Source organism: Carassius auratus, unplaced genomic scaffold (genome assembly GCF_003368295.1).
Source record: "Carassius auratus strain Wakin unplaced genomic scaffold, ASM336829v1 scaf_tig00040019, whole genome shotgun sequence".
In the NCBI taxonomy this organism is placed as follows: Eukaryota; Metazoa; Chordata; class Actinopteri; order Cypriniformes; family Cyprinidae; genus Carassius; species Carassius auratus.
The window spans coordinates 105716-132939 of NW_020526558.1; the positions used below are offsets into that span (position 1 = coordinate 105716).

At 37.8% G+C, this 27224-nt stretch overlaps 1 protein-coding gene across 1 annotated transcript in view; it reads left to right on the forward strand.

The window, feature by feature from the left end:
- LOC113084382 (receptor-type tyrosine-protein phosphatase S-like) overlaps positions 1–27162 on the forward strand; it is a 104186-nt gene extending 77024 nt beyond the window's left edge. The window contains exons 5-7 of the mRNA XM_026254829.1: positions 11612–11757; positions 12794–12935; positions 26945–27162. Of these exons, the coding sequence (XP_026110614.1) occupies positions 11612–11757; positions 12794–12935; positions 26945–27162 (506 nt within the window). The remainder of the gene's footprint in view (positions 1–11611; positions 11758–12793; positions 12936–26944) is intronic.
- The last annotated feature ends 62 nt before the right edge of the window (positions 27163–27224 follow it).

The window sequence follows — 27224 nt, forward strand, 5'->3', positions numbered from 1 at the left end:
TGGGTTTAGAGACGCATTAGGGAAACAAAACAAAGAGTCAAGTGAAGTAAAGAGAGGCGAGTGCGAGATGAAAGCGGAGGTAAAGCCTCCCCCTGCTGCTTTCAAGCCTAAAATAGGTGTAATTCAAGCGCTGCCTGAGAGATAACGTGAGAATGGGCCGCTGTCAGATATGCCACGTCTTTGTGTGCCCAACATTGTTCTGTCCTGCTGTATGTTGGTTTTGAAAGGCAGCCCAGAAGCAAATGCATTTCTGACGCAATGAGGGTGAACAAAATTATTACTAGTCATGGGTTGCTTGAACGTCTACTGTATGACTTACGTTTTATTCAGGCTTATGCTTATAATGGGACATTTACTTCAGATGCATTCAACGGAATGGATTTTCTCCAAAATATGTTAGTATGTTAAGTTTGCAAATGCAAAAATGGCACAAAACTTTGTATTTATGTATTTTAGCATGCAACAAAACACAACCGAGCTATAAGCAATTGCCCCGTTTCTCAAATTCTTTTTAAGAAACCGAGTTCGTTGATTAAGAAATTTAGGTATTTTGTCTAAATTTCTTTCTGCTTTTCTTAACGTTAGTGATAGTTTACGATGGTCTACCAATTCACTAGCCGTTCAATAACCTTCTAGTCGATTAAGGAGTTTTTCATTTTCATATACTTGCATCCACTTTTTTGTGTTCATATACTTGTGTAAAATATGTTTCTAGCCTTTTGTTTGACTAATTTTAAGACTAAGACTAAACATTAGCGATGATTCCCGATAGCTGACTAATTGACTGTTCTTCCAATAACATTCCAGTCGATTAAGAAATTAGCAGACTTTTTCGCATTCATATACTTTCGTCCAGAATGAGTCTATTTTTTTTGCGTTTGTATTCTTGCGTCCCAAAAAAAGTACTATTTTGTGAGTTCATATACTTCCATCCAAAATTTGGCGTTTTGTTGCTTTCGTATGTTCTGTCCCCTAAAAAATCTGGTTATTTTTTGCATTCATGAACTTTCATTCAAAATTGGACATTTTTCATGTTTGTATTCTTCAAATGCGTTCATATACATAATTAAAAAAATTAGCTGTGCTTTGCATTTGTATATTTGTTTCTCATCGATTTCTTTAAAAAGAAATTATAATTATCATACATTTTTCATTTAAATTTTCCGAAAACAGCTATACAAATAAAGTGGATCAATATAGAAATATTTGAGTTCACATTGAGATCTCTGATAAATCTGGGCATGGTTTGAGACGACGTTATTGTTGTATATTTATGCTCAATGTAATCTAGGAAAAACAATTGAGACAATAACAAGATTACAATTGTGGTTTTATTTTTTTATGCACCGCCTATGACTGTAGGATATATAGTTTCTCACTATCAGTCCATCTCTGTTTTCATACTCTGACTCCCTCAGAATTGCTCTGTGTGTTTGTGTCTTCAGATGTTTACTAGTCAGTGCACATCGTCCCCGAGCTCTAATCACTCCATCCCCCCAAACCCCTGGCCACCTAAACCCTCTGCACGGCGCCGTCTGATTGGCTGCGATGTCGTCCGCTGTACTCTCACAGGCTCGGATCGCTAATTACTGTCTCGTCAGGTTGTGCTACAGCACAGCCAGCTGAACGGGGGACATTTCGTTGTTGTTCTTGTCATTTTCAGTGTTGAAGAAGCTTTGAAAGTAATTCGGAAAGCTTTGCTGTGAATTGTAAGATGTTATGCTCATATTTTGAGAAAATAAAGAGTTAGCATTTAGATGTCAAATGATAAAAGCTACTGAAAGTTAAAATAAAAGTAACAGATCAGTTTAAATTAACTGTTTTAGTTGTTGACTTTTAATGCTTATGCTTTGTATGAGAGCTTGGAAACAGTCAAATAAATCTTGTTGGAAATGTGTTAGCAGTAAAAGTTAGCAGTTAGCAACAGCTGCACTTAAAGTTACCAATAAAAATAAGTTTATTTGTCTGTTTAAAATAAGTTTTAGCTAATAAATATTAGATTCTTTGTATGAGTGTTTGGGATCAGTCAAACTACTTTTTTTGGGAAAGGAGTTAGCACTAGCATTTGGTTACAGTTGCACTAGACATAAAAGTAGCTTATTTTAACGGATCCTTTCAAACGAACAGTTTTAGCTATTCACTATTAGACCTGTCAATATTTGTGAGTTTAGAAACAATCAAGCTACTTTTTTGGGAAAGAAGTTATCAGAAGTTAATGCTAAGTGTTAGCTTAGCATTAATTGACAGCTACACTTGAGTAAACAAATATATATATTTTTTTGTTCACTGATGTAAACTACGAAATCAGATTTCTTAATGCAATTTTAGAAAAGTACTATAATCGTATTGGCTGGCATGGTGCTAAAGCTATGTGTGCAATACAACAGGACCCAAAAACTGCAAAGTAGCATGTTTTCATCAAAAAAACACTGCTACTAATTGGAAACCGTTGCCTGTTTCTAGTAAAGCTAGTAGCATCACATGGATGAATCAATGATCACATTCGATTTTCTTTTCTCAGAAGTGCGCATCCAGTTGTGGATGTAAGTTGGGTTGTGATCTGTTTCTAGTGCACTTTAAATGGTTTTTGTTCTTACCAACACCTGTTTTAAAGGCACAGCTCGGCCCACACACGCCGCCCAGGTGGATTTGTGGTTGTTGTGCCGTACAGCTGCGCTGCACACGGTCCTTTACTTAGACACACACACACACACACACACGAAGCGAGTGGATGTCACCTCTGCGAGAGGTTGCCAACCGCATGATGTCATCCTCACGCCCCCCTCCCTCTCGCTCGCTCATGCTCTCATAAATCAACATGTGGAGGAGACGTTTTTAATCAAAAAGAAAAAAGGACTGTGAATAAATCTGGCCTGTGGTAATAAAGCTGGGGGCTTGTTTGTGTGTGTGTGTGTGTGTGTGTGTGTGTGTGTGTGTGTGTGTGTGTGTGCAGACAGTCCAGCAGCTTTACATTTACATGATTAGCTTCTGAGTGTGCGCGCACACACACACACACACACACACACACAGTCTCCATCCTCACTTTAGCACTTTAGGCATCAGATGAATACATACTAGCATTAGATCTGGTTTAGCTTGGTGTGTGCTTATGTATGTGTACTAAATGTATGTGTGTGTGTGTGTGTGTCTGTGTGTCTAATATATATATATATATATATATATATATATATATATATATATATATATATATATATATAGTGTGTGTGCATGTATGTGTTACTGTATGTTACTTTTTGTAATAAATAAAATAAAAACTAAACATACATTTGTGCGTATGTATATATGTATGGATATAATATATATATATATATATATATATATATATATATATATATATATATATATATATATATATATACACATTTATAGATGTGTAAACATTACATTTATTTTATTAATTTGTTTTATAATTCATTTTATTACATGCAATTTAATATCCAATATGTTCATATTTTCTGTGTATGTTTGTAAATGTTATTTTAATATATAAATAATTTGCTTTATTATACAGAACATAATATATAGTAAAATACTATTTAGTTGAATACATAAATACATTTTTGACTAAAAGACAAATGCATATAATTGTATAGTGACCAAAAAAAAAAAATATATATATATATATATATTAGTTTTTATAGCTAAAATGGAAGCTTTTATAATTTAGCTTCCCAATATTTGTGTTTAAAATAACCGTTTATAACAGTAAGCGTTTAGATTTGTTTTCAGAATAACAAGACTTTTGACCAGAAATGTTTTCTATGATCATGAAAAAAATAATTTCAGTCTAGTGTGTAAACTTTTGTATATATTGGCATTATTTCAACCACACACTCTATAATTCATATCCTTCAATCTGGGATGAGGTGTTAGATGAGGGTCCGTTTTCCCACAATCCTCCACACAAGCTCTAAAAACAGTTCATTTATTAGCTTCGGTGTGCCTCTGTCTGGCCACAAAACACCCAATCAGTACCTCTATACCCCCCTGTGCAAACCTCCAGACACCCCGTCCAGCGCCGTGCTGACCGGACCAAAATATCCTGTCGAAACTGTACACCACAACCTGCACAGTGCCCACAATGCCCCATAAAACCACTGTTGTGTTTCTACAGCCTCCTTAAGTGTCCGCGTGCCAGCTCCTCTCCGCTTTGACTCGGACAGAAACTGATACGAGCGATTTCAATAATTTATTTCTCCTTTGAAGCTTCCAAGTGAGAGATCTCAGGCCCCTAAGGGAGAGAAACCCCCACTTGGTCTTGTCTTTTTAAAGGTATCAGCTAAAAGGCCTGAATGTCCCTCATTACCTGCCTCGCTCCGTGCTGCAGTTTAACCTCCCTGACGCAGCTCGATTGCCAGAGTAAATCTCTGATGCTCTGATGTTCATGGCTCCGGGCGGCATCCGTCTTCAGACCACGCACAGGCTTTTTGGGATGCTTGTTAAAGGGCTAGTCTAAATCCCTTCACGCTCGTGATCTTCTGTTGTTGAGCACTAAAAGAGAGAGTTCGATAAATGTTCACGCTGCTCCTTTCCAGAGAGCTGTGACTAGAGCATGTCAAGGTCAAGAAATGCCAAAAAGCACAAGGAAAACGCACACATTTTACAACAAATAAAATCATTATCATTAATATAATAATAATCATAAACATAATCATTATTAATCATTAAGTACAGAAAAAAGATTTAAGTTTCTTCCGGTTTTCACGCAAATATATAAGACTTTATCTTTTTCGTAAAGCATCAAAAGAGACATTTCTACAAATGTTCATGTTGCTCCTTTCCAAGAATTGTGAGTCAAGGTCAAGAATCAACAAAAATACACTAGAAAACTTGTCCGTATGATTCGAGACATGTCTTTACGTGTACGAAAATAATGTAGAAATTTCTTTCTTTATTATTGCAAATAGCGCCGAAATTAAAAACATCTGTGATTTCAAGTTTCTTGCATCTCGAGTTAAAAATGTAAAAGTACAAATATATATTAATATATAATAATATACAAGACTTGCAATCCTTGTATGGACTAAAGTTAGGGCACTTTTTTGGGATCATGACAGCCCCTGACCAGTATATGCTTTAATTATATGGATAAGAGCAGCCTAAACATTTGTCAAAATATCTTCTTTTATGTTTCCAATAAGTCAAACGTGTTCAGAACAACACGAGTGTGAGCACATAACAGTGTCTTCATCTCTGTGAAGTCCTCCAGTAGTTAATTTGACCAGCAGATGGCACCTCGGTGGGTCACCTCCACACACACACACACACACACACACACACACAGATTAATCATGAAGCAGATTAGCAGGCTCGGATTTACTGAATGTCAAAAATGATTATTGCACATCACCTTTATGATCCCACGTCACCGGCTGAGTCCTTCACTCAAGTCCCATCAGCCCTTGCACCGATAGATTAAAAACACACTTTCTTTTTTGACTCCAAAATCAGTTTGCGAGCAAATTGGAAAACCGTATGAGAAGGAGCTAATAGTTTTCAGATACCCTGGGCTTTTATTACATGTATTACATGTGCTGAAGCGAAGAGTTGATGATTTTGTTTGTTTATTTGATCCAGTGACGCTCGGTTTAGTTTGTTTATTGTTCTCATTTGCATAATTGATGTCACGGCTACAATTAAAAGCGGTCAGCCGTTGAATTCAAGCCTGAGTGACATAATGATGTTGTCTTTTTCTCAGCGAGCGACATGTTTCATCCGCAGCGAGGTGTTTATTCACTGTCATTTGGGCTTTTTCCTCTTCAGGTCCATCTTGTACAGTTTTCTCGTGATCTAATCTTTGTAAATGACTCATTTGAGGTTCTCATGGCCCACGCCGTCCGCTCTGAGGACGTTAACCCTTGAGCGATCGCAGGTGTGCGTTTTTAGGAGGCCTGTCAACAAGTAGCAATCACCCGAGGACTCTGCAAATCACATGAGATCGTGGTAATTTCCTCCTCGTCTCCGAGGCCCGGCCGTTGTTAAATTGGCCTTATTGTTCAACTTAATTTCCTCAAACTCTCGGCAGACTTTGACTTGCTCACCCCGCACCTGCTAAAGATTTTCTTATCCAGAAACAAGCGGCTCATTGGGGTCAGCTCGGAGTATCATAATCAGTGTGATTGTAGTAATGCGGCAGGAGGATTGTGGGAGGAATATAAGCACAGTGGCTTCCTGTTGTGGATAGCTTGCATACATAAGAGTATATTTAGGAGCTTTTATCCTAAAATGATAAATTATAAGATGATAAGTAATTATTTTATTGTTGTAGTTTTATAAATAATTAACCAATAGATTTTTTGTTTTCTGAGACAGTTTTGATATTTACTCTGCACGTAAACTTAAATTTAAATTAACTCAATTATAAGAAATTATTACATTTACATTTATTCATTTGGCAGATGCTTTTATCCAAAATGACTTACAATTGGGGAAATTTATAATTATAATATTACTACTACCACTACTTTACATTTTTATTTATTAAAAAAAAAAAAAAAAAAAAAAGTGACGATTTTCATTAAAAAAAAATATATATTTTTATTATAAAAATTTCATTTATTTATTTAAAAAATTAAGGAGAAAACTCTGAAAAGTCTAATGTTTTTAATTTGCCATCCACTTAATTATCATTATTGTCTAGGAAAAATGTAGATGTTGAAGAGAGATTATTTTTATTCTGATAAACTGACAATAATATGATAAAAAATGATAATAAAAATGATTATTATTAAAACAAAATTCCCTCAAATATAAATGTAGTTAATATTAATCACATTCAAATATTTATTTGTTATTTTTTTGCTGATTAAATTTTAATAAGTTAATGATAATAGTGATTTTTAACGTGTGTGTGTGTGTCTGTGTTTACTTATATCTGTGTGTATATATATATATATATATATATATATATATATATATATATATATATAAACAAATGACCTCATTCAGCCTATGAGAAACAAATGAGATGATATTTAGGCTTTATTTAATTAAATATTTATTTGTTTACTTATTTTCAATCCTGTAAAATCATCATATCATAGACACAGATGTGTTTGTCCTGCTCTGTAATATAAGATCTAAGTGACCCTCTTAGCGCTGATGATGACCTCGCGAAAACATCTGCACAAAAACCACACATGACCTTTACCGCCATCTGTTTAGAAATCTCTTCTGAGTCGGTTTTAGTTGCTCACAGATGCTCCACAACTGTATTTTTGAGTTACGATTTGCATTACCCAATATAACTAGATATATAAATGTTTTCCTGTCCTTTTATCGTTCCTGCTCGCAGCGGTTGATTGTCCAGCATTGAAGAAACGTCCGGTCCGAGTGTTTCCACAGCAGTGGCCCAGTCTGAAGTCAGATCTGTTGACTGATAGCCATGTTGGTTTCATGTGGCCAGAGAGAGGGAAAAAGTCCAATTGGGAGGATGAAGAGCGGTCGGCCGAGGCCCGCTGAGACCAGTCGAGCACACGGCCACAAATCTCTGTGTTCAAGCAGCCGAAGCTAAACCCTGAGACTCAATCCTTTTCCTCTGGCCTCGGTCCCACACGCACGACTTTCTCTTCTGCTTTTACTTGATTTGTCTACACAAGTGTGCATCAGTTAATTCTAAGGGTGCTTCCACACTAGCACTTTTGGAGTTCAGTTCGTTTGGATGATGTGAAGCTGTTCATGTGAACGCAATCGTACCAAATCACAACGTTAACCGCTACTAATGACGTATTATTTGATAAAACTTTCCTGACGAGCGTGACTGACCTGCTGCAGAGCTGTATATCTGATTTCTGTTCGCCTTCAGCGTTCTTTAGATGATTTGCAGTACATTGGTAAGACAGACACAAGTGGCGTTATGTACCAAAGCTTTGTAAACAAAATGAACAGTTCAAAAATGTAAATATATAAAAGTGCAGAGAGCAAAGTTATGCATCTGCTGCCTTCTCCTGTGCCGTCATTATTAAATAACAGGGTAAAAATCTGCTGGCTTGATGACGCAAATGAACCGTGATTCCTTCCCAAATAAAATAATATGAATGCTGTCCATTGGGGGCAGGAGAAGGGGAGCAATACTAAATATCCAACACAGATAGATCTCTAACTGCTGCAATAGCAAAAAAAAAACGAATGTTCGTAAATAATAAATTTAGTTCACAATAAAGTTATATTCAGTTTCTTGCACAGACTGATCGCTTCGCTTCATAAGACCTTAATATATCATCCGCAGCCATGGGATTTCATTTTGTGTTTTCTGTATACACTTTATATACATTTCATAAAAACAGGTAGCCATTTACTTCCATTATATGAATCACGGTATAATTAAATTAAATTAAATTAAATTAAATTAAATTAAATTAAATTAAATTAAATTAAATTAAATTAAATTAAATTAAAAATTAAATTAAAAATTACATTTAAAATTATATTTAAAATTTAAATTAAATTAAATTATTAAATTAAATTAAATTAAATTAAATTAAATTAAATTCATTTAGCAGACGCTTTTATCCAAAGCGACTTACAGTGCATTCAGACTATCAATTTTTATCTATCATGGGAATTGAACCCCCAACCTTGTGCTTGTTAAAGCAATGCTCTACCACTAACAGTAACACTGTAATACCGTATAATCACGGTATAATTGTATAATCACGGTTTCAACTAAAAATCTTCTTTACTGTTTAACAATGATCTTCTATGGCCTGAGGGTGAGTAAATGAACAGAACATAATTGGGATTTTTGTGTAACCTACCCTTCAACATGTCCCTGTTTTGTCTCTTTTGGTTTCTGTAAATATGAAGATGATGGTAAAGACCTCATTGGCGTATAACCTTGGTCTTGTTATGATAAGAGCAGGTGCTTGACTTGTATGTAGATATTGATTTAGAGCATAAACGTTGCAGATTGTTTACCTGAACATGTTGCACACATTGATTTCTCAAATTACAGCCACTCAGGACATTATCCAGCACCGGGATCCCCCGTAATTGGCTCTTTCAGAGCGAAAGTGCGCGTGATACTGAAATATTCCTCTTTACCCTTTCAGATAAGCCTCAATCAGTGGTTGAAAGGTGGATATTTTAAAACAAGATGGGCGACAAGTGATGCTCTCACCCCTTTCCTAAACGCCGCTGATGGGCTGCCATTTTTTGCGCCTACATTTTTTCTAATTCCCAGCATAATGGAGCTCTTTCTTTTTTTAAATATAAGCCCCGAAAGGTTTTTTTTTCCTCCGTTGATTATGGTCTTAGTCATCTAACCGCGTCTGTCACCCCGAGCCTCCTATTATAGGAGTCTCTCCAAATGAAGGTGACAGAAACATGTTATTGGAAGCGTTTCGAAAGTCCTGCAGCTGTGAGAAAAACAGTCTAAAAGAATAATGCATGTGGACAAAGACAAGGATGTTTTCCCTTCAGTTATGAAACATATCTGCCATAAGATGAATATGAATAATATATGTGTATATATAGTAGTAGTATTGTTTATTTTTATGTTTTGGTAGATATTAACATCTATACTCTTTACTCTACAAATGGGAAGAAATAGTTAAAACTGCACACAATCTTGCTGCTCAAGCTTGATATGAACAGATATATATATATATATAAATGCCACTTTTGTAAGCGGGCATCAGTTATTGCTTTATTGTACCATATGCATGTACTCTCCGTTTGTTCGACCCATCTGTGCATGTTTGTGCCGTCAAGAAGATGAAAAGCGAGTTCATTTGGTTTTGTTTCTCCTTCATAGGATCGTGTGTACTGTAAACACCTGCAGAAATGAGTGTCGGTGAGTGGAAAGGTTAATAGCGCGAGTGATCCTCTTCGTGTCGTGAAGTAGCGCGGCTCATCAGAGCTTCTCTGTTACACTCGCGAGCTCTCGTCAGACGCGGCTGTCAGAAAATCCATATACAGGTGCACTGCAGGCCGTTGCGTGTGGCCGCTGACGGTCACGGGTGAAGCCAAGATACGCCGCCGGCGCGAATGTGTGACCTCGGGATACATACAGTACACTACAGGGGTTTAACTATAACCTTACTCCATCACTCACAGAAGGTTTGTCTGTCCTTCGTCTTGAAGTTGATCTGGAACCCTTCACATTTGAGCTCTACTCAACTCTCGTCAAATATATAAGTTATTTGTCATTGCACAACTACTATATAGTGTCTGTCTCCTACAGAAGGACATGCTGAAAATCTCACCGGAGCTGTTCCACCGGGCTCACGGTTCAAAGAGCCATGGTGTTTTTGATGTCTTGTTTTTGCTCTACCGAACAATTATGACTCATACTGACTAAAGTGGCGAACCTATGTGCGTCTGTGTTCAGAAATGACTTCAGAATGAAGCCGAAAGTCCTCGGGCTTCATCTTCTCCGCTCTCTGGAACTTCGCTTCAAGTGTGTTTATCCGCACCCGGAGATTCAGGGGCTCGCCTGCTTGCCCACGGGCAGTTAATAATTAATTTGCCGTGCTTGCCTGACCGTTTGATCATCTCCTCATATCTGTGCACTTTCTGGATTTTAGCGTGTTCCCCCTAGAGAGCCTCCTCTCATGTCTTGTTGTGTCAAGCTTGACCTACTGCCCCGCGGAGAGAAAAAGCGAGCACCAGCGGAGGCCCGCCGAGAAGAGTCGAGGTAGACAGCATGATAATTTGATGAGCCGAGAACAAACTGTGCTGGGTTCTGAGAGAGAGAGAGAAAAAAAACTATTTCTTATTTTCCAAAACTAGCGTAATCCACAAAGAACAAGCAGTAATGGTAGAAAAAGAAGATGACAGCTCCTGCTCTCCTGAAGCTGGAATAGCTTTGTCACGATCTTTCGTCAGCGACTGTCAATCCTGCGTGTCGTTAGCTTACAGCCGGCATGTCTCACGGGAAATGTCCGTAGGTTTTTGGATGCTTCACCTGACATGGGACTTTCAAATCAAGGCAGAGTAGCAGGTACTTTATTATTCATTGGCTAATAAATTATGCAGGGTGGCACCAGCGTGCACGTTGTCTGTGGTGTAATTACCGTCATGCTGAAAAACAGCCACTTTCCATTTGCGCCAACGCACGACGGCCCCTGTTTCTTGTCAACATCACTATTGTAGCAGAACGGGTCACTAGCCCACTCCAGTCGTAGTCCACTCACTCGCTATTTTATGGTCGAATGCGCTGCGAGTAACTGTTAAATTGCGTGTGTGTGTGTGTGTGGGTGTGTGTTCAATCACTTGGTAATTGAATTTAATTGATTTGCTGTTACAGTGGCCTTGTGATGAATTGGGTTAGCTTCACTTTACCTGCACTCACTGTTCACTATAGCTTGCTAGCAGCATGCTACTCTATTTCTGCAGTATATAGTGAACATTTTATGTCTACGTTGAATGTATGATATGCTTTATTCATCAAAATGTGCCAAAAACACAGCAAGAGGCTATTTTCCCACAATGCAATGTGTTTAACTTGACTTTGCATTTCCAGTCTTAACAGGAAGTGATATCAGCTGTCATTATCTCTTTCTTGACTCTTTTGACCAGACTGTAAGCATGTAAGGCGTTTTGGTGCCAAAACGGCTAAATGCTAATCGTAAATGTTCTTTTTCTTTAGCTCCTCCCAGGTTCACAAAAGTTCCTGTCGACATGATCGGCGTCTCCGGAGGTGTCGTATCCTTCGTATGCCAAGCCACAGGTGACCCCAAGCCAAGAGTAACCTGGAATAAGAAAGGAAAGAGGGTGAACTCTCAACGCATCGAGGTGAGACTTGGCACGCTAGCACATATTCAATAGATCAGTTGAATAATCAGCTGTTTCTGTGGTATTTCTAACAAAATGCCATCTAGAACTGTTTTTTGGTTCAATCTCAAGTGTTTAGCTAGCTTCTGTGGGTTTTAGCCTGCGTCTTATATTACTTTCTTGTTTATTGTGTCCTTTTGTCATAACACAGCTGGCAGCTGTAGTGTTGATCAATGTTTAGTGTATCTTAATTAAGACCAGCTCCGCATTTAACCACGCTGTCACTGTTCAACAAAGATGAAAAACTTCCCTCAAAAAAAAAAAAAAAATCAACACAAAAACACGTTGGTGGATCCGATTCATTCGTCGCGCGAACCCAAGAGTACGCTCAAATTAGCATCTTGGTTGCATTTAAAAGTCATTTCGTGAGGGGTTTGAATTAATTTGTTTCCCCTGAAGGCTTCGCTTTGATATTGATCTGCACACACTTAGGACAGTGTGCCGTCACTGGGCTGCTTCTCATTATCGTAGCCTTGAAAACTCACCCCCTATAAAACGAAAGAGAGTTTTGCCACTGGCTTACAAAGAGCCTCGTTCCTCTTTGTCATTCCCTATTGATTCTGTGACTGTTTCGCTACAATAACATCAAATGCGAAAGCACCGCAGGAGCCTAATTAACTCTCTTGCATAAATTGAGCTCACAGCAACTTCTAGAAATTGCAGGATATTTCACCGCCTTAAAAAATGGGAGCTCAACTATTTTTTTAACCCCAAATTAATTGATGTAAACATGAGAAGGGTTAGGGTTAAGGGTCAAAAGTTGGGGATGCCGGTTGATCAATCAAAACTTTGCTGCAAAGAAGTTACAGGTCATTTACCAAAACCGTTCCCCCTTGAGAAACTAGGAATTAAGTGCCTTGACCTTGAGACATTTGGGATGGGTAACTCTTAATACCAGGAATGAATTCACAGGCCAGATCTTTAACTACCAGGCCATTGTGTTAATGACATTTTACCATTTCAGTGTAATATAGCGACTCTCTTTCGTCTTACACAGACAATAGAGTTTGACGAAGGTGCGGGGGCCGTGCTAAGGATCCAGCCCCTCCGGGCGCCTCGAGACGAGAACATCTATGAGTGTGTGGCGGAGAACAGCGAAGGCGAAATCAGTGTCCAAGCTAAGCTGTCAATCATTAGAGGTAAGACTGAAGTCAAATGGGTCAACCAACCCTTAAAGTCAGTGGTTTCAAATCCTGCCCCTAGAGGGCCACTGTCCTGTAAAGTTCCTCAGCCTAGAAGTTTCTACACTGCTACAAAATTGGTATCTTTTAAACAGGTACACTCTTTGACCTTACTTACCCCCCCAAAAGGTGCATATTAGAACCTTAAACCTACATATTTTATTAGCGTACCATTCCAGTATCAGCTTTTGTACCATTTATTCTGAGAGTGTAGTTATCCTAAATACCTTGAGCAATTGGTTTAGGTGTGTTTATTTGTATCCCATTGCTTTAAGTGTGTATCCTCTTCCAGTTCTCGAGACAAACCTCCCAGAATGTTTTAGATACGTACCCATTCAAACCGATGAGCTGAGTCAGATGTTTCAATTAGTGAGGGAGGTGGGTCCCCAAGACTGGAGTTGAGAGAATCACTGCCCTACAGGACCATTTGAGCAAACCCTTGAAGAAACTGTCCAGCGCTCTCTGGTTAACTTGAATGTGGCCCAATCTTACCGTGACAGAAACTCTAAATCGGTCCTAGCCAATTGCAGAACCTCTGTCATCCTCAGCATCAAGTTATCCATTTGTTCCCCCGTGCGTTGAGGTCTAGCCATCTGCCTTGTCAATGCCGAGCGCTGGAGCAGGCAGCTTGCAGGCTTCTTCCTGGGCCCGAACCCAAACTGAGGGTTTTTGTAGGCAGCCCAGTTTTACATGAAAATCCTGGCTTTGGCAAGACCCACGCGGCTCAGGAAGGAACACAGGCGGTAGCACTATGGGGGAAAAAAAACGGCTGCTCCCCCCTTTCGCTCTCTCATCCCCATCTGCTGTGGGCCCGCATTTACATCGAACCTTATCAGAAGAGCAAGCCCAGCACACACACGTACAAAGAATTGCACATGTGTCTGCACGCTCCCAGAGGAGAGCGCCTCTGCTCCAGAACTTGAGCGTGGACATCAATCAAACTCAATTAAACTGTCCACCATTGCTGCTGCAATTTGTGGTCTCACTGGGCTCTTCTTTCATTTTGTCCCTGGCCGGGCTCTGAAGCCGGTGACTTCATTAAGTACCCAGTCACCTTGCCGTTTTCAGGGTGTGTCTGCCCGCCGGAGGCAGTGAAAACACAGGAAGGCTTTGTTGTAAATCTCCCGGTGCTTTTTCCAGGGGCTTAGGTTTGTTTTTAGCTGCCTTCTGGCTGCCCACAAGAACAGTGAGCAGAATGCTTAAGATGTGCCATCTGCTTTTGCACCATGTCGCAGAGTCCTCTGAGAGTCCTTGGAGGAGTCTCGGAGAAAACCGAGGCGAAGACACCTGCAGCCATCGCTGCTGCTTCTCCTCTGTGCCACTACGGGCGCCCAACCCTCGTTCCCCTCCTCCAGCTTTCTTCTCTTGTAGCCTCGCTGTTTTTCTTTTCATTCTGACCCTGGCTTTCAGCCCTTCTTGGCAGTCTTGTCCACCAGCGACCCAGAGCTAGCACTTCACAGAATCCAACACCAACAACAGCCCAGGTTTCGCCATCTGCTCGCTCCCTGCAAGGTGTTAGACGCTCGCACGCTTCTTTACACATTCAGGTGTGTCTGGCCTTAGCTTGGCCCTGGACGTGCTGTGAGAGCGCTGGGTTTAGAGTGCTGGCCAAAAGAAGATCAGAGCGGGAACGCTGGACCACACAGCCACTGGTTTGGCATCATGCAACCCCAAATCCGAAGGTGTCAGACCACCTTCCCAAAACATTAGCTCTTTTCCACTACCTTCTGTTTTTTAGACAACGTCATAGGCTAACTCCAGATGCTAAGGCTTTTGTAAAGGTTGCCTAGTTTTAGCTGTATTTTGTGGATAAGACGATCACAGAATGCATTGCAGCAGGCTCAGTGGACAAAGTAATGGATCGATATGACTGAGAAAAATGCTAGGTTTAGATATACAAGTGCATTATTTTACCTGCTATGTTATATTGTTAGCTTAGCAACATGTTGGTGAAAAACTTGCGTAATCTGTTGTAGATTGATAAAATTATGACAAATATTTAGGTTTAAGGCTACAAGTGCACTATTTAAGCTAATATTTGTGTGTTTTATGTATTTTGTTAGCGTTAGCCTAGCTTAGTTAGCAGAAAACTGGTGCCATTTCTTTGTAGATGGATAAAATTAATGCAAAGCATTAAGTTTTAGGGTAACGAGTGTAGTATTTTTGACTTTATTGTGTATGCTATGCGTTGAGATGCGTATTAGAGTGTTGTGATGTTAGCTTAGCAACATGCTAGCGGGAAACTCTTTAGTCATCGTTTGTGGATAGAGAATCGATGCAAAGCAGCTAGGCCTATGGTTAGAAGTGCATTCTTTTACCTCATAATTATGTGTGCTATGTATTTTGATAATTATTAGTGTGTTGTGCTCATCTTCGTAGCATGCTAATGGAAGCTCAATTGTAGTCATTTTGGGGCTGGGAGCTGCATTTGAGTTGCTCCCTATGAAGAACGTCCCAAATCAGTGCTTTATTAGAAGGTAGAAGCCTAAGTAGACAGTATTCTTATCTCTTCGTCAGTTTGCCTTGCTTTCTTCACCTCTTCTAATCTCATCCTTCGCTTCCAGAGTTGGCGCTGTGACCCTTCCTCCTTCAAACTCTGTGCGCAGGAACTCGTTAGCACTGCCGAGTGCCAGAGAGGATGATCTCACCGCAGCTCATGCCGTTTGATCAGACGCGTTTAATTGGCTGCTACCCTGCAGGACGAGCCGCGTTTGTTCAGCCGCTCCTCGCACGGTTTTAATTGGACTGTTCTGACCCCGGCGCTCGCCGCCGAACCCCTTTTATTAGCCATTTTTTTTAATCACAGCTTTGGCTCTGCCATTTCTAAATTCACCCCTGTCTCGTTTATCCCACTCAAGCTCAGTTTGAGGAATCTTAATGTCACTTTTCTCTCTCGGCGTCTGGTTTGAAGTGTCGCTGCTTCTGATCAGATACACTCAGCACTTTGTGGATCCATACAGCCGAGCTGGATTCATGACTCCTCTATTCTGAAGAAATCTCACCGTCTCGCACGTTTCTGTGGCTCACAGATTTGATACGGGCTGCTGTGCAGAAACCAGCTCAGTCTGTACCATCGTCTCTGATCCTCAGAGTAATCTTGCTGTCCATCTCTGTTCCTTTCCCTACAGCTTTCTCTTCCTTTCTGCAAGTCTCTGCCCCTCTCTTCGCCTTTTCCACTGACATTTAATATAACATAATATAATAATAATAATAATTTAACATATTCTAAATTATATTATTATTATTATTATTATTATTATTATATTAAGTGTAATTAATGTATTAAGTAATGAACTAATGTATGTGTGTAGAGACAATTTAAAAATATTCTAAATATTTTATTTATTTTTATGGAATATATAATAATAATATTAATAATAATAATAATAATAATTTACAATTATAAATTAATTTAATTGTAAATAATTCAACTTTCCCTTTTCCACTGACATTTAATAATAAAAATGATGATAATGATAATAATAATAATAATAATACATATAATGATCATGATGTAGTTAATAATTCATTTAATTCATGTATTAATTACGTACAGTTTATTGAATTAATATAATAATCATAATAATATAAACATATAAATCATTTATTAATAGTAATTAATATTATAATAATAGTTAATAAAAATGTAAGTAATACATAGCAATAACAATAATAGTTTAAAATTATTTAATACATTAATTTTATTATGCTAAATTAAATTATTATAACAAATTAAGTACATTTATTCGCATGATTTTAATTTGTAGAATTTTATGTTAATACAATTATAATATTCAATTAAATTTATAGAAATGAAATTCATAATTAATTACACTATACAATAAGCAACCCTCTGTGGACACTTTGGCAAGTAAATTTATAAGTTTATTCGCGAGACTTAAATTAAATGTTTGATATGTATAGATATATAGGATATCATAAAAAGTAAGCATTATATGATGATAGAAATGTAGTAATTATAATAACCATGTATGAATGCATATTTGTCATTTTAACTGGACTCAGGGGGGGAAATAAAAATAATACTTATAAGATAGCAATTCTACTACGAATTCTACTACTAATAACAATATAAAATGCGCTAACGAATAATGAGCTGTTGGGTCATGAATATTCATCACGTTGTCTGTGTTCGCTCGAACTGATTTGCTGAATTCAAAACAGGGATGATGATAGGTGAGCGCCAGCCAATGAGATTACTGCTTGTGCATTAGCTCCGCCCTCTCCAGGAAAACCTGACAGTTCTTAAAAGCTGAAGACTTCCAAAGGAACTCTGTTATTTGACAGGAAAATAAAAATAATAATAATAAATATATATATATATATATATATATATATATATATATATATATATATATATATATATATATATATATATATATATATATGTTAATTTGATTATTTATTTATATAGTTTTTTTTATCTTATTGTAAAATGCAACAGTTTAATTCAATGCAACTTCCGATTGTCGTGTCAAAAGCAGCTTGAAATGGTATAAAGATGCCGAATCAATATACTTCAGAAATGTAATTACCATTGTATTTGTTGTCCGGTTATGAAAGGTGTCTCTCCACACACCTGATAAACCACAGCATTGGATGCCGGGCCCCAGGGGATTGTGGGTGTTAGCTTCAGTGTGCTCTTAAAGCCCTGCCAAGAGTGATTTGGAGTAAAAGAGCACAGCTGATTAGCGTCCCCGCTGCGTCCAGCAGGGAAAAGTCGCCTGAGGCCACAGCTTTCTTCAGTGTGTGTCTGTCACTGAGACGCCCAGAGTATGAGCCAGAGCTGAGCCTGCTGTTCTAGTGTCCGGTGTGTGTAAGGTCCGGCGAACACCGGCCGTCTATTGATCCTCCTCTCCGAATAATCTCTCTGTCTATGGCTGATCCGCGTTCGCTCAATATGAGCCGGTAATTAGCACTGACCCGTGTTAGCAGAGCACACAGAGTCCAGTTACACAAGTGACTGACCGCTAGCACTGTGGCAAGACTGGGTTCTGGAGCTGATCTTTTAACCGTATATGAGTAATATGTATATAGTACTTTTATGTTGTTGTAGTAACATGTTAACTTAAAACATGAATGTTTTGTGAAAGTATGTAATAATCAATCTCTAACTATTTTTTGTTAAACATATAACAAATATTATATTATATTATATTATATTATATTATTTAGCCTATATTTTTTTTATTACTTACACAATATATTTCTTGTTTTTAATATATGAAATTAGTGTTTTATTTTATTTATTAGTCATGCTATTTTTATGGCATTTTAGTGTTAAAAATTGAAATAAATATTGACATAATTTTGCACATTTTTGTTGTCTCATCACATACCATATCGTTAGGATGAAGAGGACTAAAATTAATTTAATTTATTAAATTAGTGTTTTATTTAATTTATCCATTAACAGTTTTTTTTAAAAATACATTTATGTGAATTTAATTTATTTATTTATTAGTTATGCCATTTTTTGCCATTTTATTAATGGTAAAATTGACTAAATATTTAGTTGTCACATCACATTAGGATGAAGAGGACTAAATACTGCATTAATGTACATTTTACTGTAAAAATGAATGTATAGGACATTGAAATATTTACTTATATCAGTTTAATATTTGTCATCTAAATTGTAATTGTAATTTAAAATAAATATTTCACTAAAATAAGTTGCCATCAAAAAAGATAATGGTAAATTGACAAAATATTGACGTTTTATATGTACAATTTTTATTGTTTTTATTGGTGTTTACTGTATGACAGTGAGAAGCGCTTGGACTCGAGTCCTTTCTCTCTCAGTTGTGTTGTACTGGCAAATGCATGGACTTTCTCGCAAGTTTATTCACGCGATCCATTTTCGGTTTTCGGTGAAAACGCGAGACTGTCATCTAGTATATGCCCTCTGTTTATAAAGCCTTCCTGCTAATGTCCGCCGCTAATTATGACACACTGCACACTTCCTGTTTAATGCTATTTTTTAAATATCAAATAAAAATGTCAAATGTTTGTACGTTTTTTTATTTAATCTCAAATTATTTTCGAATTTGTTCACTGCACATGTATTTGATAATTTTTATTTAATTCGTTTTTTCAGTTAAATATATTTAGAAATGTTTTTTACTACTCATTCATTCACTAGTGATTTATGCAATTATTTATTCATGATGAACATGAAGATATATTGTAAATGTGCTTAATGTATGTTTAAAAATTTAGAAAATTTCAAGCATATTTATTTTTAAGAAAGATATATCCATTTTAAAGGTACACGCTTTTTATATATGCATGAAAAACATGTTGGGTAAAATAAAATTACATAATTAATTAATGTATTATAAACATATAGGAAATATGTTATAAACTTAAAGGAAAATTATTTATAATAATCTGTCTATTTATTTGAAACTTGTATTATAAGAAACATATTTATAAGTTACATATTTATTTATTTATATACATTTAGAAGTTTCCCGTGTATGTGTTTCTTATTTATATTTTGGTACATGTCATCTCTTTGTGAAGCTCTGGGACTCGATCTGGCTCTGTTCTCGTCGTCGACTCCTGCTAACGATGACAAGCCGCTCACTTCCTGTTTGTTGCGCGGAGATAATTGACAGTGGTAGAAAAGCTCGAGCTTCTCCGCGCGGTTCTGAGATCACGGCGGCGTTTGATCCTCGCCGCTGCTGTCAGTCTGACGGCTGCGCGACTCGCGATTGTTTACGACGCTGATGAGGTCTCTTCAGGAGCACCTCGAGGAACCTCGTCGCTTCACCCGGGGTTTTCAGGACGATACGGAAAGAGGAAGCTGGAGTTTACTCTGCTTTGATCCTGTGAACCTGTAGAGCCACAATCAGGCCTGATTGGCCACGGGGAGCGACGGGACGCAGAAGAGCACCAGACGCTCGTCTCTGGAGCACAAACGTTCAGTAATACCTCCTCGAGAACGACTCTTCGTCCTGAGAGAGATGATGGAGCTTCGATGAGGTTGGTTTGTGTCCTTCAGAGTAGGAAATAATCATGTTCCTCTCAATTTCTACTTTAGGAGATCTAGTTGTTCTCCTGTTTTGTGTTTTGTTTGGCTGTGATGTGTCTATTTAGCAATTTTTTATTCTGTTTTATTTAAAATAAGAGTTTTTTTAAGCTGTACATTTAAAGCAATGAACTTAATTTATCTATTTTTAAGCACATTTTTATAAATATGTTAGAAGTGCATGCAGGAAGAAACTTTACTTATTTAAAAATATATTTCATTTATTTTAATAAGAGCGCATTTTTCGTTGAAAGTATATTTGTATATTGTACATTTGTAAATTAATGTACTATTTTTGTATTAAAATTGTTTTTTACTTACATTTAAGGTACCTTTTAAAATAGGCTTTATTGTGCATGTTGAAAAGACATTTCGAATTGAAAAAAATAATAATAAAAGAGAGATTTGTATGTTAACTGCTTTTTAAAATATTAAATTTTTATAATTTAGTATTATAATATGAATAATAACCATGATAATTTATTAGCTAACTGCTGAAGAAAAACATAAAACGCCTGTTTAATCGTAGAATATTAATTAGCTAAAGAAATGAGCTTTTTTGTCTTTTATTAATAATATAATGATGCTTTTAGTCTTGATCAGCAGCTGTTGTTCAGCCCTCAGTATTTGGGCTCTGTTTGTCGTTCTGCTCCTCTCTCTTCCTGTAGTGCAGCATGTGAATGTTCTCCGGCCGATGTCTGACTCGATTACTGATCTCTCCTCGAGCAGCAGCAGCTGTTAATATTTAAAGAAGAGCGCGTCTGAAAGGGCATCTCTCAGCGTTCACCGAGCCGAACCAGCATCTGCTGCATCTTAAACTTCACGCCGTGCTCCGAAGCCGTCACACAAATCTTCCTCTTCCTCTTCCTCTCTGGTGTCTGTCTGGCTCTTTGTTTGGAGTTTCACTTCCTCCAGTCCCGGCGTCTCCCGAGCTGCGTTTGCAATTAAGTGCAATAATAAAAATGGCTCCATTGAGGCGTTTTTCCATTTGCCCTCCACAGAAAAGCCTCCTGTCGAGCCTTTTAGTCTGTGGATGCTGTAATTAGATGCTCGGCTAAAAGCGCACAGAATACAAATGTTTGTGCAGAGCTTCTGCGATGCTACACTGGGTCGTCTCGTATTTACAATTATACAGCAAGTATTTCCCATCTGTATTTCTGTGGAGCATTTTGCTTTCTCTGAGTTTGTCTGAGTTTGTTTATCACAAATTCAGAGCCTAAAAACAATAGTTTGCTTTTAAGTTCAAAATTTAATTAATTTATTTATTATTTACTAATCTATTTATTTGGAAAGAAGATTTTTTTTTTTGTTAATGTTTAATTTACATGTAGAAAAAACATCTAGAATTCAAAAATAATTGTTACTTTTTAATTTATTAAGTACTTTTATTTAAATTTTTAATATTTAGTGCAAATTCAGAACTATGGCTTGTTTTAAATTCTAAATTACATTTATTTATTTAGGAATGTGCATACATATTTTTATTTATTTATTCATCTTTTTATTTATTTTAAACGGTCAACACCTTTTTTTTGCAAATATTTAATTTAGAAAAACATTTGAAATAAAAAAAATATATATTTTTTAAACATTACAAATATTTATTTTTTATATAATTATATAATTTTTTTAATACGTTTTTTTAAAATATGGCCAATGTACATTAATATATTAACATTTACAGTTATTTTTTATAAATGATGTACTTTATAAAGTATTTATAAATGTATTTATCTAGCGTACATATTTTTGTAAATGTGATTTATGTACATGTAGAAAAAAATTAATGTAACAATAATCATTATTTTCTTTACTTACGGTAAAAAACAAATGTTTTCGTATATGTGATTAATGTAGGTATATATATATATTTTAAATGTATATTAATAAATGACTGCAAAATGTTTTTTAAAGAATGCTGCATTATTCTGAGATTACTGAATTTTATAATGTAATTGTGTTTTAAAAGTAAACTATTAAGTGATACCTATTTCCTGAGTTCATTAAACATAAAATTTGGCCTTGTTTTTAGTATGATACATAATTTTTGGGCTTATTATTAGTTTGTTACATGCTATTTAGTCATATATTAGTATTTTCTATGACAATCATCTTATGTTTGGTGTTTTGTGTGATGATATTTGAGGTTTTATTTAGTATTTTATATGATTTTTTGGTTTCTTTAGTATGAAACATGATGTTTGCCCTTATTTTTAGTATTATACATGATAATATACTTATATTTATTATTTTATATTGTATATTATACTACATTATTATATTCTGTTTTGGGTTTACTTTTAATATTATATGTGATATTTGGGCTTATATTTAGTATTTTAGTAGGTTTGTGTTTTATATTATAAATAAATGATTTGCTCTACTTTTAGTATCATACATTATACTTCAGCTTAGATTTAGTATTGTATGAGATATCTGGGCTTATTTAGTATTATGAATGCAATTTTGGTTCATTTTTAATATTATACATTACATGTGGCCTTATTTTCAAATCTATAACATGATACATAATACTTTACTTATACATGCCATTTTATTTTAGTATTATTTTTTCATAATTTTAGTATTATTAATGACACTTGTATTAGTTTTTTAAATGACATGTAGTATTATTTTCTTATTTAATATTATACGTGATATTTAGACTTCTCTTTGATTTTATAAGCGGTAAAGTCATGCGTTTGTGGTGTCAGGCTTTATGTTTGATGCCTTTAGTAAAACACAAACACACCAGCAGTAGCTGTGAATCTGTTGAGGCGATAATTAAGACTGGGGTTGTGAATTACCATAATGTGTGTGAAATCTTCAGATTTACCAATGCTGATGGAAATCAACAGTCAACCCCAAGCTTTAGGATTTGTAATGCTAATGTGGTCAATGCTAACTGCTGAGAGGCTTTGCCACCAAACCGTGACTTGATATGTTTTGGGAATATTTGAAATCATTGTATGAACATATACGTTAAAAGATCATATATATACATTTATTTTATATTCAATATGTCAGAATGATTTTCTCCAATGAAATGCCCAAGGCCTTACACTCTTCTTAGCTGCTCTAGTTTAAGAGACTTCTTGAAATTGGGATGGTCAGAGATGGCGTCCTTGATCCCGTAGTGAACTTGAGGCATACCAATTGTTGTGTAGCAGTAGACACGGTGCCGAGCGCAGAAGCTGGGCTGTGATAGTGTATCTAGAGAGGCAGAAATGGGATTCACGCTCCTTAATGGAGCATTATGTGTTTCCGCCTCCACCCTGCAGCCCTCTCTTTCTCTCTCCGCGCCCGGGCCATTATTGGTTTCCCTGCGCTCGTGTCCCTGTCTCCTGTGCAGCAGCCCATGCTGACGCCGCACTGCTTTTCATTTTTTGACGTGACAGACCAGTCGAACCCAAAGCACCGTGACCAGTGTCTCTCCCAGACTTAATCAAGTGCGTACGCAAACTTCCATCCGCGCACTTCATGTTCTGCAAATTGGGCTGTTTTTTGGAGCACAGGAAATTAAATTGACCGCCTCTCCAATCCCAACAGCTGGGGCGACAGATTAGTTAAATGTCATCTCAGTTCTGCGTTTGAAAAGCGCGTCGTCTTCTTCCCGCGGTGTGGTTTGTAACCCATTTTTTGGCTGCCCAGCCCTCGCCGAGTTCTGGGTAATATTATTGTGCTTCAAAAGCCATCTCCGGCTGTGACGAGAGCTAATCAGTTAACCTGATTAAGGAACTGATGAAATTAAATCATTTCTGTAAGTGAAAATAACAAAATAGCCAATACATGGGAGGATAGGTCTACGGAATCTGATGCCGCCCCTGAGACCTTTATCAGCAGGAAAGTGTTTGCTGGAGAGCCCTTTTTAAAAAGGCATGCTTATCAAAGAACGCTTTATGTAATTATGAAATGTGTCTCTGGTTGATAAAGCTGTTAACAAGAATGCCACGGTCCCGGCAGAAGGCGGCACTTCTGTGTATATTACCGATTTATTTTGATGTGCAAGCTGCAATAGCCATTTTACTTTTAATCTGTGATATGAAATATTTAACCTGCAAGGGCAATAAGCTTCAGTCTTAGGAGTGTACATAATGATCTGTCTTTTATTTGTCACAACGGTTGTATTCGAAGAGAAAAACCAACAGCTGTATATATATATTGCGTATTTATTTTGGTGTACTTTTAATCTGCACAGATAACGAGCTTCAGAGATCATCATAAATCAGTCTAAACTCATTTGCTTATTACTATGGATGCCCATCTGCAAATCCGACTGACCGCTCAGGTTAAGAGGCTTTGCACCTGTCACTTGCGTAATGCCATTAAATCACAAGCTACAATTAAACGCAATTATAGATAATAACAGAAAGCGTAAAAGCCCGTGTCAAAGCTAACGGATTGAGGGTTTGGGGACGACTCCAGTGCCCTGTTGATTCGGTGAAAACGCAGCTGTTGGCTAAAGTGGTCGACACACTCGGCCCGCTACGCTGATCATCATAACAGCATCATTATCATCGCGCCTTAACAGCCTCTTAGTCAGGCCGGGGGCGGCCTTCAGAGCCGCCCAAATATAAACCCAGCACGAGGCCTGTAATTGCATTCCAGTTCTTATTTTAATGAATCATGGGGTATAATTAGCCCTCTGCAAAGTGCAGAACAAAAACACCTCAGCTACTATCCAGCACCTGAAATGCATGGGGGGAATATATTCTGCATTTCTATCTTATGGGCATCTGTGTGAAAGCCTTTCAGTTGTTGTTCGGGGGAAAGCATGCAAGGCTAGTGCTAGAGAGGTATAGCGAGAACCTCAGAGCTCAAGCCTATTAGTGAATCGACTGGTTGTGACGATATCACAAAGATGTTTTGGAGACAATAGCCATCTAATCCTGTGATCCGATTGGTGGGGAATGCTGGATTTGTAACTCCAGGGCTTTTTCACCATCAATGCAAGCCAGGCAGGACAGGGCTAAGGGCTCTTGGTGCGGATATGCCTGATTTCCTTCATTTTTTACCAGAGCAACTGACCCTGAACCGATTTGTGTGTTGGAAGAGTACATCTGCAAGGCAAATTCTATTTCTAGCCCTTCTCCATTACTATTAGCCGAAGAGGACATCTTTAGTTTGGAGTGCTTGCGGTGAGCCTCTCCTAGTGGATGATTCTAGGTCAGCTGTTGCATCCCGGTGACAATATAGACACTCTGTCCATTTGCATTCGATTGCCTGCAGTTGTTAATGCTGTGTATATAAGCAGTGCTAGCACCATCACACTGGCTTTATTTCCAGCTCCCGTCTCGACCTCTCTCACTATAATGTAATTTACATTGCTTTGACATTTCTCTCAGTGACACTGTTCACTGCTCTCACTCGCCCACCACCAGTCCAAACTCCCCAGCACTTGCTGCCTTTAATTAAGCTCAAATCAAATTACTCATCTTGTGTTAAAGGCTTAATGTGTGTGCTTTGCAGAAATCCTATTCTAGTGTCACGGCATGGATAATCCGTCCGTGAATCACAATTACAGTAAGCACAGAGTGTTGCTCAACCAAAATGCTGATTTTGGAAGGACAAGTACCTGTGTGCTATCCTTTCCCCCAAGCTGGAACTTTTAAACATCCCATCTCCGCTGGTTTATAATCGATAGGAAGCTAAAATGCTTCCCCAGCCAACACTGAATAATTAAACATGGAAATGAAAGGTCACTGCACAAAACATTGGCTCAAATCCTTTCTTTTGGTGTCAAGGCCTGTGTAAAACAACAGTTTCCGGTACTAGGTGCACTACTTGGGTTTCTTGTAATGTCATGAGCCTTGGCACACCTTTGTGACACTCAGAGGGTTCGAAGGACGTGACCTTCACACTTAGTGCCCAACCCGTGCCCACTGGCACAGTCTACCGGTGTCTGATTTTCTCTGCCAGCGTGTGAGTCACATCAGGTCAAAGCAGTGAGAGGTTTTCACTCCGCCTTATCCATCATTGTCTTTACAGCAGATCCATTGAAGAGCGTGAAGGCTTATGTTGGCCTACAACAGCAGGCATCAGCCACACTGGATTCGGTTGAAGAGCAAGAGGGCTGAATTGTCAAAATCTATTGTGTGTTTGTGTGTCAGCTGTCTCTTCGAATTGACTCAGTGCCGTAAACAACTATGGAGGAACCGGGGGTGAAATGTCACCACTGCTTGCCCCGATTAAACGGCTCTGTCGCTAGTAATGTAGACTCGGATCTGTAGGACTCGAATGATATGTATGACGATGTGAGCAACAGCTCAGTGGTGCGCTTTGCTATGATAATGTTTGATTATCCCTTAGCAAGTCGCCCTTAGGGTCCCTGAAGGAAACAGGTCCTAGCCAAACCGATGGCTACTTGCTCATGTCCAGGCCAAGTTGGTTAGTCCAGAAACTTGCTTCTCAGCAACTTTTGAGTAGGTTATCAGCATCCGAATATCCAGTGGCTCGCTTTTAAACTTCTATATGTTCACCCCAACAGAGTGCCTACTTGTCTCCATTCTAGGCCAAGTTAGTTCTTCCAGAAACTTGGCTTCGTAGCAACTTCCGAGTAGTTTATTGCCATCTAAATATCCGCTTATTGTCTTCATATCAGGGGTCTCCAAACATGGTGGTTCAGAGTTTAGCGCCAGCCCTAATTAAACACACCCAAACCCGCTAATCAATGTCTTACCTGGGCATGCTAGAACTTTTAAGCAAGTGTGTTGAGCCAAGTTGGAGCTAAACTCTTCAGGACACCAGCCCTATAGAAACACCTGCTCTATATGTCCACCCCAACAGGCCAAGTTGCTTATTCTAGGCCAAGTTGGTTCTTCCAGAATCTTGTTTGGTAGGAGTTTTCAAGTAGATAACTGGTAGCTAATGGTCCACCTGTTTGTCTCAAAACTCAATGTTTTCTCTACAGAGGACCTACTTCCTGCTGGCTTCCCCAACATTGACATGGGCCCACAGCTGAAGGTGGTGGAGCGCACCCGCACGGCTACCATGCTTTGCGCCGCGAGCGGTAACCCTGATCCGGAAATCACCTGGTTCAAAGACTTCCTTCCCATCGACCCCAGCACAAGTAACGGACGACTCAAACAGCTCAGATCGGGTAAGACGAACGAATGCCCTTTATGCTAATGTCCTGCTTCTGTATCAGTGATTGAAGGTACCCTGTGCTCTTCCAAAACAACCACCCACAG